Raw genomic sequence first — 14473 nt, 5'->3', positions numbered from 1 at the left:
AAAAATACCATTCAAGTGGGGGCATTCTACAGCATTAAGAACAGCCGTGTAATAAATATCCAAACTGTATTTGTGAGATCGAATAGAGGAATAGCTTGGTGTTAGACTCAGTTAGGTTTTACACTCAAAATATCATTACGTTGAATACAAGCATCTGCCAAAAGCCTACGAGAAAGACAACAAAAAATACAAGTACAGATATCTTGTCTTTTATTGGAAACAGAACAGAATTCGTCAGAGGGCGAATCAGAAGACGTTAACAATTATTAAATCAGAAATTAGAAGGTGCCAAAGGTAGGTGACTGGAGGATTCCACTCTCCATCTTTTCTTTGAAGCCCATGTAGGTGAAATGGATGGGCAATCTTAAAATGATGGCACATGTATTTGCCTCTGGAAAGATTCTCACAGGCTCATCCCCTTGGTGGTGTAAAAATTCTATGCTGGGTGAAACTGGGAAGCCAAACCGAGGTATAGCAGAAGCACCCGACGTGAAAATTAGGATCTGCTCCAGGGTTAATTCAGCACTCCCCTCTGAAATGTTTTCGCAAAAGATCATACAAAAAAACATCACATCTAAAGGCAAACCTTAATACTGTGAACACCATACTGTCATTGAAAAAAGTTACTGATTGAATACAGCTAGTAGACATGTAAGATACTGAGAACAAATGTCCGGCTGAGTGATTAAGTTAAAATTATGTGACATTTTAATTCGGGTTTTGTCTAACCTTCCACCTCCAGCAACCAATCTCTCCAAAAGCATATGGTCCTACTCTCCGCTGCTCTCTTGTTGCTGCCAGCAGGGGAGAGCTCCGGTACAAAAAGAGAAGCCAAGTCTCTGGCTAGTAGAGGTTTCTCTACATGCATAAAAACCTCTCTGAAGAGGGTTGGGTGTCTGGTAGCAATTGGGAGGAGACTCAAACACTCCAGACCCTCTTTGAATCTATAACACATACATGTACAAATAAAATGTCATGCAATTTATTGACCCATATTGTCTAATCAGTTCATGTTTAGTCCTCATATATATAAAAACTCACTGCTCAACAGCATCCCGTAGCCTGCTTTCCAGGTAGAACTTGGTGGCAGATTCCACCAAGGCATCCCTCTCCTCCAAGGTCCGCATGTATCGGATGAACCCAACATGGAGACTTCATCAGAGGCCTCCAGCACCGCTTCCTGGGCCTCGTCTACAGTTTGTGCTATTTGTACCTTTGATCATTGAAATGAATGAATGAGCAACTGCACACTGTAAATCAATAACCTTAAAAAGATGTATCAACAATGAAAATGTTCATAAAAACAAACAGGATAATAACTTAATAGCAACATGAGAGAAAGAAAACCATTCACAGTATCAAGTACCTTAGTCAACTTTTCACGGAAGTTGTAGTCATTTATTTCGGCTATGTCTGTGACATGAGGTTGTAGGCCACAGACTTGCCTGTAGAGCCGTTCGGAAAAGAACTGTGGCTCTACACCTCCGTGTACCAGACAGACAGAAATCATTATTCCCACCTGTTTGTACACGCCATCATAGAGTACTGTCGAATATATAAATATTTTATAATACATAGTATACACATACATAATTGAGCAATTTTGGAAGATATTGGGCTCTAAGGGCTAATAACAAATGTGTATTTGTTGATGTTAAAGTAACTCATCTTGAGAGTTGCAGGAAAGGGATTTTTCCCAGTCTGGTCCCTCAAATGTATCTGATGAGTGGATGGCACTCATCAGCAGCCAGAGGAACTCCCTCGTGGGCCCACCCTCGTCAGCTGCCCCCTCTCCAATTCCATCAGCATCCCTGAAGACAACGTCCAATTTCGCCTCAGGGTTAAAGCGTGCCCGCCGAAAACCTCTGAGTGCACACTCAAACACGTTATCTCGCAGGATGTTCATTTGGTTGGCATCAGGGGTAGATGTTATGTCCACCATGCTGCTCATCAACTGCATCAGTTGCTTGAGATCCACACAAAAAATTAGAACAAATCAAAATAAAGGCCACAAACTGACTACTTAGTCTGTTAATTTGTCAAATACTAACAACATATTGCTCTCATAACTTACACAGTATTTTCATGTACATCAGGAGATGTAGATAGGGCACTCCATGATGGGGAGGCCACAGGAAGTGTTTCGGAATGAGAAGCTCCAGGAAGTGGTGCTGGCAGGGGCAAGGCCACAGGAAGTGGTGCTGGCAGCGGCAAGGCCACAGGTGTGGGGTTGTTTGTGGAAGCAGTCTGTAAAGGATCAAGTAAAGGCATATCAAATAAAAATGTGAAGCAATAAAGCTGTTAAACATGAGGTTGTTTCTGAAAATGATTTAGTAAAAAAGTAAATAATCGTGCATTCCTCTATGTAATGTAATGCATAATTAGGTGAAGGCCTTGAATGATACATCTGTTTTACTACCAAAACTTAAGAGTTGAACCATTAGACATGAACAATAGGATCCACTGACAGAGTGAAAAATCTGGGTTTTATTACCTTCTCCCGAATATATAGGGCTGACCTTCCTAGTTGGCCACTTGAAAGAATTGCAGCCGGTGTAACAGCGAATTAAATTTAATTGCTGAACATGCCTGTGCGAATCCACCTTGCATAAGTCGAAATCAGCTTCAGGGTCGAGCTGAGGGAATAGGCGCTGTAGCGCAGCTTTAAAATCCCTCTCTGCCTGGTCTCTTGGAACCACCAAGGTCTGAGTGGTGCTATCTAAAAGGTAAGTATACCTAAAGGAAAGCTCATGAAAATAAACATATTGCTATGAAGAAAGCAACAACAAAGATACATTGCAATATTCTTACTGCCGGTGGTGGAGTAGCGTGTGGCTCCTGCCCTTAAAAGTGTAACCCTGGTCCGGTTACGCCTCCTTGTTGGGACAGAACGAGCAGGCCCACCTGCCTGTGGGTGAGTGTTTCTTCCACTTTGTTCATTCCTAAAAAGTTCAAATCTTGGAGGGAAGTAAATATTTTTTGCTATATTAAGGAAAACTGAAGAATCACAACTATAAATTAATTATAATTTACATTTAGACAAAAATCAAAAACAGTGAATGACCACTGAGATCATACACCTAAACCACCTTCAATATAGCCTAGAGCCATAGGCTACTTCAAATAAATAAACAAGCAACGTGTATCGACAATATGCCTGTATTAAAATAAAAACAATGTTGCCTAAGAAAACACTATAAGATACGGCTGTATCTTGGAAATTTGTGGGGTTAACTATAAAGTATGGTCAAAATACTGTGTCAGGCTATAATCCAATAGGCTATATCATCTCATCAAGTAGCCTTCATGAAGTCCTCTCCATAGAAAAAAAATATAAATGCTATATTGTTATTTTATATGATACCTTTCTGTTTTATTAATGATTGCTACTGTAACAGCAAAACAACTTGCCTTCCCACAATGCACCACTCGGGGGCGTGTCAGATAGATAAATGCAGAGTTGTTAGTTGTACTTTGCAAAGTGTGCAGATTTAAGTTTAAGTACTCGCTAAGTCGATCAAACCGATGTAGCATGATGTTATCTACTAGGCTACACACTAGTTATGGCTCTTTTTTTGCTGTATTTAATCAGAGTGAAATATGTTTAAGTAGCCTACGCGTCCAACGTTGTCTCACAATGTCGATGAAACAACTTTTACACACATGCTACAAAATCCAATACGCTAGCTTTTAGCTATATGGGCCTATAAAATTATACATTTTTTGTATTTTATTCAGGGTGAAAGATTAATTATATAAAAGTATGACACCGGGCACTCAGGGTAACCAGTCGTGTAACCTACTACTGCTAATTGCTAATGCAATAGCCTGGGGGCGCTGTTTCGCTGCTACATTGAATTGCCATTTGAAAAATGCATTTCCATTTCAATAAAGAGTCGAATCCACTCCAAATCCAACTGAATTTAGGATTTCATTCCCACTTTGCACATTAAATTGTCATTTGAAAAAATGCATTGCTGTTTAAACAATATAAAAATAGGCTAATCAACTTCCATATATCATAGCCTACTATTGCAGTGATGTTACCTGTCAACAAGGCTATCCTCTCCTTGCTCTGGAGCTTCCTCTTCAAGCAGACTCTCAAAATGCTGATTAATGCGATCCCGCATTTCAGTTATTCTCCTTCGAAATCGATCAGCCATATTTCACTTGAGAGACTGTCCAACTGAGAAATTGCGCGCAATGTCGAGAAACCTTGGGAAAAGTGCGCCCAAAAACTAAAAACTATTAACTCACTTCCGTTATCGTTTTCTGAAATGCTGTGTAATTTTGTAAAAAACCCAAATCAGCAGAATATGTACTTGGTGTTTTTACAAAATTACACAGCATTTCAGAAAAATAAATATATATATGTATTTATTGTGTGATACAAATTCAGGGCCTGCAACACAAATTGCAACATGTGTTGTTCTAATTGTCCACTAGATGTCAGTCTAAAAATAGCTTATAGCTTTCTATGTACTATGTACAATGTACTATGTACTTTCTAGGGAGTCCGATGGCTGAGCGGGTAGAGCGTTGGGCTAGTAATCTGAAGGTTGCCAGTTCCATTTCCGTCCGGTGCACATGACGTTGTGTCCTTGGGCAAGGCACTTCACCCTACTTGCCTCAGGGAGAATGTACTTACTGTAAGTCGCTCTGGATAAGAGCGTCTGCTAAATGACTAAATGTAAATGTAAATGTACTATGTTTCTGTGGTTATCAAGAATTCTCAATAGTCTACTCTACTCCAATAGTATGTGCCTGCAGCACCGGAGCCTGCAGTTTCAGGACCGGACCGCAGTTCTAGGACCATAGTATTACCTGCGCCACTTAGCGAATTGGGCAGTGTCACTAGATCGCAACAAGATATTTGAATGGTTTGAGATAGGCAAGAAACAAGGAAAACAAGGAAATTTGATTATTCAGATATGGATATGTTTAAAATATATATACAATAATAAACAATAATAATTGCAGTATCACATCCATCCACCCCTCCACCAAATACACCTGCATCGCTCCATCCAACTCTTCATCATTCCCTCCACCTAATCAACCGCTCTTGAGAGCAACATTTTGAAGCTGAAGTTTCAGCACCGCAGTTCTAGGATTTCTAGATTTTCGCCAAAAGACCAAAAAGAGTACGACCAAAGCAGTGTTCCCCACAAATAGTACTTTCTATCTTCAACTTGGTTGTTAATAGTTGTATGTTTAGCAAAGTGTAATTAGCTCATTGTTAGGTAAAGACAATCATATATCTCAGGGACTGCTGTGATAACACAGACTGGTCAGTGTTTTTTACCAACACACTTGATGAGGCTGTGTCAGCATATGTAATGATGTTTGACCTGTAGCTCTTACATCAATGGTGATGAAGAGTTTTGAATGTCTGATACTTTTGTAACTACAAGAGACAGTCCAGAACCTGGCAGATCAACTCCAGTTTGCCTACATGAAGAGTAGAAGTCTTGATGATGCTGCCCTTACATTGCTGCATCATGTACATTCCCATCTGGAAAAACTAAAAGGCTTGTGTTTGTGGAATATCTCTAGTGCCTTTAACAGAATGTAACCACATATGTTGTGAATACAACTACTAAACATGAGTTACTCCTCAATTCATCCTGCAGATAATTAAATTCCTAACACACACAGGGTTCTGTCTTCTCCCCGGTCAAAATACTTATGCAATGTACGAATTCTGATTCATTTCATTATTTTATTCAATGCTCTATTATACATACATATCAAAGTTATCTGAGGAAATTGAAGTTAAACTCTAATCTGTTATACTTCATTTGTGTGATGGATGGGGCTTTGGGGGATCCACCACTTCCTTCTCTTCTGTTGCTGGTGGTGAACCTCTATGGTGGATGGATAGGCTGCATGAGGATGCTTCCTTTGGTGTGGATGGGCATGCTAGGACAAACTGTTTTGTATTGGACATGACCAGACCCAAACGGAATCTGCGGGGTTTTTTCACTTTTTCTGCGGTAATTCAGATCGAAAATCTGCGGAATTCTGCGGAATAAGTATAGCTTTAAAGAGATTCAACTTTTTTGATATTTTTATTGCAAGGTTCCTCATGGGGAAATAAACAATTAATAAATATGTAATTCAAATTAAATATACCGTATATTTTTTTTTATTATACATAAATAGAGATTTTACAATGAATTGCAAGGACATAAATATAAATATTAAATTTATAAATAAAACACAGAATATATCTACGGTATCAAACAGACATGAAACGACAAACCAATTTACATTTCTTAAATGTTTTTACATTTGATATTTTTAAAATGATTTAAACAAAATGTGTGGTGTATGTTGAAGTGTGTGTGTGTGTGCATGTTTAGGGCTGAATGCTGTTGAACTTTGCAATGAGCAACATTTTAACATTTTTCTCAGTGAGGCTCCTTCTATGCTGATTAAGAAGCATCTGATAATGTGAAAAAACTCTCTACGTCTATTGAGGTAGTGGGGAGGCACAGATGGATGGCTGCTATGTTTGCTAAGACAGGCATTCTGTCCTCTCTAGCTGCCCACCAGTCCACTGCACTAACTCCTCTGGCATCTGCCTTGTCAATGCCCATGTATTTGTGCCACTCTTCTGCAGACACCTGGTTCAGAGAGGGGATAGCCTCAACGTGGTCCTCAATGTCCTGTCTTGCCCCTATCACCTGGGCAGGATCAAGGACGGTTAATGACCTGAATAGGTCAAGGCAGGGGTGCTTCTCCAGCACGGTGAGCATCCTGGTGGAGCATGCTGCCATGGCAGTCTGGAACAGCTCACTGCAGGTCAGCCTGTCTTCCTCTGGCAGCTCCTGCAGCAGCTCTTTGGTATGTGGGCGCCAGTCGTCTGCTCCTGCTGTTCTGCCATATTCGAACTGCATTTGCAGGTCCTCCAGCTTGCTGGCGATGGTTTGTGCCATGGGGACAGAGGTCTTCTGCAGCTTGGTCAGCAGAGAAATTAATTCACTGCTGTGTTCCATAATGAACACTGCCTGGGCTTTCAGCTGGGCCTTTTGTTCCTCCAGCAGTTTCCAGGAGCCCCACCTGGTCTGGACAGCATAAACAGGCATAACAGAAGAGTGTCCCTTCTCTAGCATGAATGCTCTAAACTGCAGACGACGCTGAGGTGCCTGACAGAACACCTTCTTCACCAGAGCACAGAGCCTGTTTACCTCACCAAACACTTCCGGAAAAACCTCCAGCACCAGGTTAATGAGGTGGGCAAAGCAGGTTATATGTCTGGAGTTTGGAAAGAGACCTTCTAGGATGCAAGTGAAGGCCTTCTTCATATAGCTAGCTGAGTCACTCACAAAAGCCCAAACTCTGTTGAAGTCGACTGCAAAGTTGTTGAGACAGGAAATGACAGCCTGGGACACAGTTGTGAAGTAAACTTTTTCTAAAAAAGCCAGGTCTGCTACAACAGCTCGCTCACCCACTGGTTGGAGCAGGATGGCCAGTGCACATCTACCACAAGCATCTGTGGTCTCATCAAGGACAATGTAGATGTCCTTTCCTGCTACGGCATCTTTGATGTCCTGCTCATATTGCGGATAAAGCTCTGGCAGGTACTCTGTGCGCAGGTGGGAGGGTGCTGGAATAACCCACCCTGCTTGCAGTGTTTTTGCAGAAACTTTGACAATTTTGGGGCCTTTTCAAGTGGTATGTCTGCCTCAATTAAGGTTCTGGTAAGGTCCAAGATGAATTCCTTTCTCTCTGCTGTAGAAGGGGTCTTTGCCAGACAAGAAGCCAGTGTTTGTGTTCTTGTTTGAACTAAAAAATAAAAGAGAAAATCAAAGTTATTAGAATGTCCATAATTTGAGCTCATCAACATGCTTATGAAGTGTCTGAGCAGTGAGGACCCAAAAACAGACACGTACATATAGGCTACTTCTCTACAGACTTTTATCAGTGGCGTAATTATAGGGAGTGCAGGGAGTGCAGCTGCACTAGGGCCCGTGGCGAAAGGGGGCCCGTCCTCGATCTCAAGTGAGAACTCTACCTGAAGAACTGACCGGGCCCCTCGCTCCGCGTAAATCACAGAAAATTTAACATACGATCCAGTCCAATCAATTTGCAAACATTTCTCAATTATGGTGTCAGTTATTTTCAGCTTCCCAATAAACATTTTAACAATAGTCAGTCTTAACAACAGCAAATAATTATCTTTGCCTTATTTGCATTTTGCTTAATGAAACGAATTTCGTTTTTATTAAGTAATATTGTCTAGGTAATATGTTGTCAAAGATTCTATAGCCCACCCACACGTTGTGATCGTTTGCCATCCTGTTGTGTTGCATTGCGTTGCGTATTGAGTAATTGCGGTAAGGAGGCTACTAAAGAATTTATATTACATTACAGTACAGTTCTAGAACTATAATCATTAGCTGTATCACGGGCATGGCACTATCTATAATTCCAGTTATTCATATTTGTGGCAACTTAATCACCAAATGCATCACGGGCACTGTGCCCTAGTGAATATAGCAACGGGAACAATGCTCGCACAACTTTATAAAGGATGCACGTATTAAAGTTATGTATTGTGTTTACTAAATTGATGTCTTATTAACTTAGAAAAGTGCTTAGGCTTAAAACATTGTGTCTCACACAGGGTGTGGGAAACAGGCTGTACTTTGTGTTGTTATCTCTCCATTTCAGAAGCGACCTTGAAACCGGGCTGAGAGAGCACCCGACTAGGTGGGGTGGGATGCGTGGGGAAGAACAAACTCCCTGATACACGAGAGAACAAGCTCAACCCTTTTTTGATATTTCTGTTTCAATTGGACAGTATAATATATGCTGGGGCAGGGACAGATCAGTCAGTTGGACTTCGTGAACCAGCCCAAACTCTGTTGCGGGTAGGGAAACGTAGACAACCCCAGAGAACACATATTTGTGTCATTGATTACCATCATTACATATTGGAATAGACACTGAGATTTTGAATCCTTCACTACCCCATGCCCTTCATTCAAAAACACCAAAGTGGTTGCAGGAAGCGGCACAAACGCAAAGAGCAGGATGAAAGGGTGGCAAAGCTGGCATAATTATCTTCATTTGGATTTGTGGAGAGTTGTTCAAGAGAACGCTACGTCTGACCCCCGGCCCAACAGCAATGAGTGAAACTCAGCCACCAGGGTAGGCTAACGTTTACTGTCTGGTATAGCCCATTGAATGCATTTAGACATGGCTATCAAACGTCATTAAATGCACGTATAGGCATAAAGCAACAGCCAGGTTAGATATTGAAAACAATGTGCAGGATGTTGTTGTAAAATAGCTAAAGCTAGATAGGCTAAACGTTAAGCTAGCATATCTAGCTAACAAAAATAAAATCAAACATTCACCAATCAATTCACAATGTGTATTGTAATAAGCAGTGTTGGGAAAGTTCACTTTCTACATTAACTAGTTCAGTTCATAGTTAATAATTCAAAATGTTGAACTAAGTTCAAAGCTCCAAATAATGAATTAGGTTAGTTCAGTTCTTTTTTTCATTATGTGGCTGCCGTCTGCAATACCGCTCTCTGCCTCTACGCAATTCGGCGTTCTCACACTTGTCAGGCATGGACAGTAGAAGAAAGAAAGAAAGCACACGCAGCGATTGACAGGTTGGGCAACCCTGGACACAAGACTGTTAACGGTGTGTCTGGAAGTCTCTAGAAATCTGGCACCTTATTAAACGAAATAAAAAGAGTGAACGTGCCATTCACAGACACCAGAATGAATGCGTCCACTGCGCAGTATGTTTATCAGGCAGTAGCCAATACAGTAGGCTACGTTCAGTTCACGTTCACCAAAATTATGAACGAGTTCATGAACGTTTTCAGACGCAACACTGATAATAAGTACATTTCCATGCGCCTCGCTAAGCTCAACACTCAATAATTTCGCCTGACGATAGGTCGGTCAAGGGGCCCGTTGGTGAGATCTGCACTCGGCCCGCCAAGTCATTGTTACGCCGCTGACTTTTATATATGGGGTGGCCAGGGCTACTTCAGGGGATCCACAGACCAAGACCTGAACATGTGTGTGTAACCTTAGCCTGGCATCTAAGCAGTTATTATTAGGAATTATTCATATGATCACATCGGAGAGGGCGTTCCACATCGGAGAGGGCGTTCCCTGTGTCCATCTCCGTGAAAACGGAGTAGGCCTAGTAGCCTATAATTCGGCCTAAATTCGGTAGGATGCTCTTAATGAAATCTGCTATATCAAATTCAAAATAACTGATTTAATAGATATACAGCAGCCTAGGCTACTACTAAAATAAATAGTTATGCTTACCTGGTCCGCTAGCCTTCTTGTTCTTGTGTCGGAGCGACCGAAGATGTTCCACAATTGTCTGACGGCGAATATATTCAATTGAGTGCTGACAGACTTTACAAAAAAGTTTTGATCCATCTTCATAAAAGCCGCCTGAAAACTCCCTGGCCCTGTCTCTTGCAGTTATTTTCGTTGATAAGTGTTTCCTTCTCAATTCTTCTGGGCTGAATCTCGGCATTTTGGCTGACGTTTAAAAAATAGAGCCGTAATATGAGGTGAGAAGCTCATTTACATTTTGCCTCAGACCAATGCGTTCTATTTGAAATTCCGCGGGTTTCGTCGGAATTCTGCGCCCGCGTATTCCGTTTGAGCCTGGACATGACTCAAAACATTGACCGCATGTCAGTGGATCAGATCATCTTTCTTATACCTGTAAATACTACACATGTCTGTGTGCATACTACATTTTGTATGTGTCTGACATCGTAAAGTTCTGGAAAAGTGAAGGTATATTCTATTCTATTTGCTATGGCTTTTGCAGTCACTCAACCTCAACCACAAATGTGTAATGTCAGAGAGGCAAGACACAAGGACGGCTCTCAGGGCAGATTCAAGATATACATTGTTTATGTTTAACAATTAGTAAACAAACAATGACAATCACCCCTCCATATCACTCCATCAACCCATCTTGTTATGAAACAAGCTACATTCACTTCATCTTCTTCTCGTTTTATAATTTAATGTCGAGCAGTAACAGACATTCACTACTGCAGGAAAACATTGATTATCTTGTTCTGGTCCATGGTTATCCAATTCAAAAGGTGGCAATCACAGAAATCTAACTTCTACCAGATCCTGTTCTAATCCTGGACGGACTGTCTGGCCTCAGCATTAGTAATGCTGCACTTGTTGCTGGAAGCGTGGAGAAACACAAGGCAGCTGTAACCATCAATGCCACCATGGATGACTATCCTCCATCTGAAATCACAACAAACATAACATTGGACTTTGTAAGCATCTATATTTCAAGGTGCTACTACTGTATCAATAACCGCAGCAACATCATGAAACTATTCTTATCCACATATCCATGTCAGTTCTTGCTCTAGTTGATGAACAAGTGAGCTACCTGATAGTGTTTGAGATGTTACAACCTACAGTTTCAATAACCAAGACATACTAAGAAAATGAGTGAGTGAGCATCTACCTTCAGTCTGTAGTTTCCATCGATGTGTCATCAAGAATTCAGAGCAGCAGCATTGTACCTTCTGTGCAGCCTCTGTGACATTGATGGGAGGCAGCTGCCCTCAGGTTAATGCAAAGTATCTGACAATACACAAAGAGTGACAATGCATCACTAGAGTACTTGATTATTGACAATTCATTCATGCCAAAATTGTGGAAACCATGCATTTAAAAGCTTTGCATTTCATAGCATTCAACCCCAAGCACAACTGACCTCAGATGTGGTTTTGAGTGTAGTGGAACACATGGAGAATATCTTCCATCTATCATCAGACCCCTCAGCTGCTCTCGGGTGGTGGCATAACGAGGAGCACCTTTAGCTCCACTCCAGGTCAATGGAGCCTGGTAACCGGAACTGGCTACAACAATAATACAATGATGTGCTTAGAACATTTAAGAGACTGTAACTTGCACACGCTCCAGGCATGCACTGTTAAACACCACTGGAATTTAACACCAATGGACACAAAAAATACTGAACAATGGCAACTGCAAGAGAACGATGTGTGAAACAGCTCAAAGGACTAGCTGAGCTGTAAGCACCCAACCCCACTGAAAAGGCTCTCACCTTGTTGTGCATGCCGACCATAGGTGCGAATCTCCTTGATGAACTTGGATACTATAGCTATTAGAGCCGTCTGCTGAAGCAACATTCAAGAGCGTACCCCTTGCCCACTCTAGGCTTCGCTGCATTGTTTCCATCCTGGAAGAAGACTGGTGTTAAAGTAGACGAGGCTAAATTTGTCGTTGTTGTATCCAAACCAGTAATAATTTGTCGACCATGTGTATCTGGAATAAGAACGTGAACAAATAGTCTTCATAATAAATCGTCTAACAACTGAAAATAACCTAAAGGGAGAAATACCAATAGCCTAAAGGGAGAAATACCAGTAATATTAGAAGCTAAAAGCTGTGGTAGTATTGTACCCTGTGGTGGTCCCGTAACAACACAGGCTTGAATGAAATAGGATAAGTTTCATTTTAAGTTAAAAGAAAAAGCTAACGCCAGCCAGCCTTAACAAGGTTAAGCTTGTTTACCTTCAGCAGCGAGTTTGCCTCAAAATACAAACTAGATTGACTAATCAACTTTAAGTAACAATAAAAGACGAATCTCAAGAGTTTGCAGCACCGGAGGCTAACTCGTTTTGCTAGCTACATAACTAGTGGACATATAGTTGGATATGGACTGTCCAACCTTAACATGGCAGCTTTCACGGATAAAAACGAAACGCAAATAGCTAGTCTTTATCCAACAGTCTAGACTAGTCAGTTACTGGCTAGCTAGCAAGGCAGAAATATCACAGTAGCAACCATTTGCTAAAAACAAACATACAAAAGCTATCCGCAAAGCCAGTGAGCAAGTAAAACCCCATGTTAGCCTAGCTAGCCGGTGAAGATTACGATTCACGTCACAAATAATGATTTAAAAAAAAATCTGTACCTTGTCAACGTGGACTGAAGGTCGTCGTGTCCAGCGTTATCGGATAACAAAAGCCAAGTGCAGTCATTTAGGGTCTGCTTGCAGTTTCGTAGGAAGTTCCTTCTTGCCATCTTAAACTTCTGACTGTGCTGGGCTAAACTTGTTTTGAATCGGCCGCTTCTACAGTGGGGAGGATCCATGGTACTTGAAAATACAGGGAGGAATCCAATCACACAAGCCCAGCTAACTGCAGGAGAAGCTAGGGAAATTGTGGGCAGTGATTTGCATGTGGCGGTCAGGCGTTTATTTAATGCCTGCAATTGCACGTGTAAATATGCACGCGTTTATTTAACGCCTGCAATTGCACGTGTAAATATACACATGTTTATTTAACGCCTGCAAATGCATGTGTAAATATACACGCGTTTATTTAACGCTTTCAATTGCACATGTAAATATACACACGTTTATTTAACGCCTGCAAGCCTTAACTAACGCGTCCATTCATGTGTAACTTTCGCCTGCACATTTACGGCTGCAGCCGCTTATGAAACAGCTGCATGCGCTTCCTAAACGGGTGTTCAATCAAAAATACACGTTAAATTACGCGTACATATGACCCTTTTGGCTTTCCATAGTCTCGTACTTGCCAAAAGACTCTGACGTGTCGGGGTATAAAATGAGGCGGCAAAGCCACAAAGGTTTTGAATGCGTGAGACTATGGCGTGAAATTAGTGCCAGGAGATGGAGCTCTGTAAAAAAATATTTGTGTACTTGTAGAAAAGATTTGTAACTTGTAAAAAAAGTTTTCTAAAACTGGTTGTTCCCATCCTTGATTGTGATTGGCTATATCGCGTTCCATGCCGTTGTAAAATCCAGCATAACCTCACAGGTTGTCCTCATAGCATTCTTTAACACTCCATATTACTGCGCATCGAATATTTCAAATGGAAAAAGACGGCAAAGATGTCCATCTGGCTGTTGCGTGGCAACGATTTATATAGGAACTATACTTTGTAGTAGCGGAAGAATGACGGTTTATTATTAAACTATTTTGTTTCTAATTGTTTTTATTGATGAAACCATATCAAATATTTGTAGTAACAGTTTTAGAAAAGCAATAAGCCCCGCGAGTCCGTGGTATACGCTGATTTTAGAACAGGTAAGGGGGTTTTTGGCACTCCGCTTCGCGTTGTGCCTAACTACTCCCCTCACCTGTTCTAAAATCAGCGTAAACCACGGCCTCTTGGGGCTTATTGCTTAATTGTGTCTCTGTAGAAGGAGACGGGATCACAGCTCCCAAAACCATCTCTAAGTCAATCACAGGGCTCTCCAGTGTCACGATTGAGAGTGACAGTCACTCATTTCGGTCTTTAGTCACGCCCTCCCGCCACACATTGTATTTCCCACGCCGATTTTTTTTTAAATAATATATTTAATATGCCGCAGCACCCAACCAAAATTCCTCTGTCCGCCCCACTCTCACTATGGAACCGTCAGTCAAGCGCGTCTCCCCTG

The 14473-nt window shown here is 41.3% G+C and overlaps 1 protein-coding gene and 1 long non-coding RNA gene across 3 annotated transcripts; both read right to left on the bottom strand.

Annotated features, from left to right (window-relative positions):
• Positions 1–246: 246 nt before the first annotated feature.
• LOC124470211 (G2/M phase-specific E3 ubiquitin-protein ligase-like) lies at positions 247–1546 on the bottom strand. Of its 2 annotated transcripts, XM_047023986.1 has the most exons (4): positions 1367–1546; positions 1042–1213; positions 730–944; positions 247–532 (listed from the first exon to the last, which is right to left on the bottom strand). In XM_047023986.1, the coding sequence occupies exons 2-4, from the start codon at positions 1125–1127 to the stop codon at positions 279–281; spliced, it is 555 nt and encodes a 184-aa protein (XP_046879942.1). In that variant the 5' UTR covers positions 1128–1213; positions 1367–1546; the 3' UTR covers positions 247–278. The 2 variants fall into 2 exon arrangements, with proteins under 2 accessions (XP_046879942.1, XP_046879941.1); XM_047023985.1 differs by having other exon boundaries at positions 1042–1546.
• A 10209-nt stretch (positions 1547–11755) lies between these two features.
• LOC124470262 lies at positions 11756–13201 on the bottom strand. The gene is made up of 3 exons (XR_006956391.1): positions 12977–13201; positions 12104–12238; positions 11756–11894 (listed from the first exon to the last, which is right to left on the bottom strand). It is a non-coding gene; the product is annotated as an uncharacterized LOC124470262 (long non-coding RNA).
• Between the last annotated feature and the right edge of the window lie 1272 nt (positions 13202–14473).

Source organism: Hypomesus transpacificus, chromosome 8 (assembly GCF_021917145.1).
Source record: "Hypomesus transpacificus isolate Combined female chromosome 8, fHypTra1, whole genome shotgun sequence".
Classification (NCBI taxonomy): Eukaryota; Metazoa; Chordata; class Actinopteri; order Osmeriformes; family Osmeridae; genus Hypomesus; species Hypomesus transpacificus.
This window is presented reverse-complemented; position numbering and strand designations above follow the sequence as displayed.

Bases quoted from the DNA above. Each gene is read 5' to 3' on its own strand.
- LOC124470211 (XM_047023985.1), bottom strand. From the start codon at position 1,127: ATGCGGACCTTGGAGGAGAGGGATGCCTTGGTGGAATCTGCCACCAAG. The intron at 945-1,041 runs GTGAGTTTTTAT...TATGTGTTATAG, and splicing joins CTACGGGATGCTGTTGAGCA to ATTCAAAGAGGGTCTGGAGT. The intron at 533-729 runs GTTAGACAAAAC...AAAACATTTCAG, and splicing joins TTGGTTGCTGGAGGTGGAAG to AGGGGAGTGCTGAATTAACC.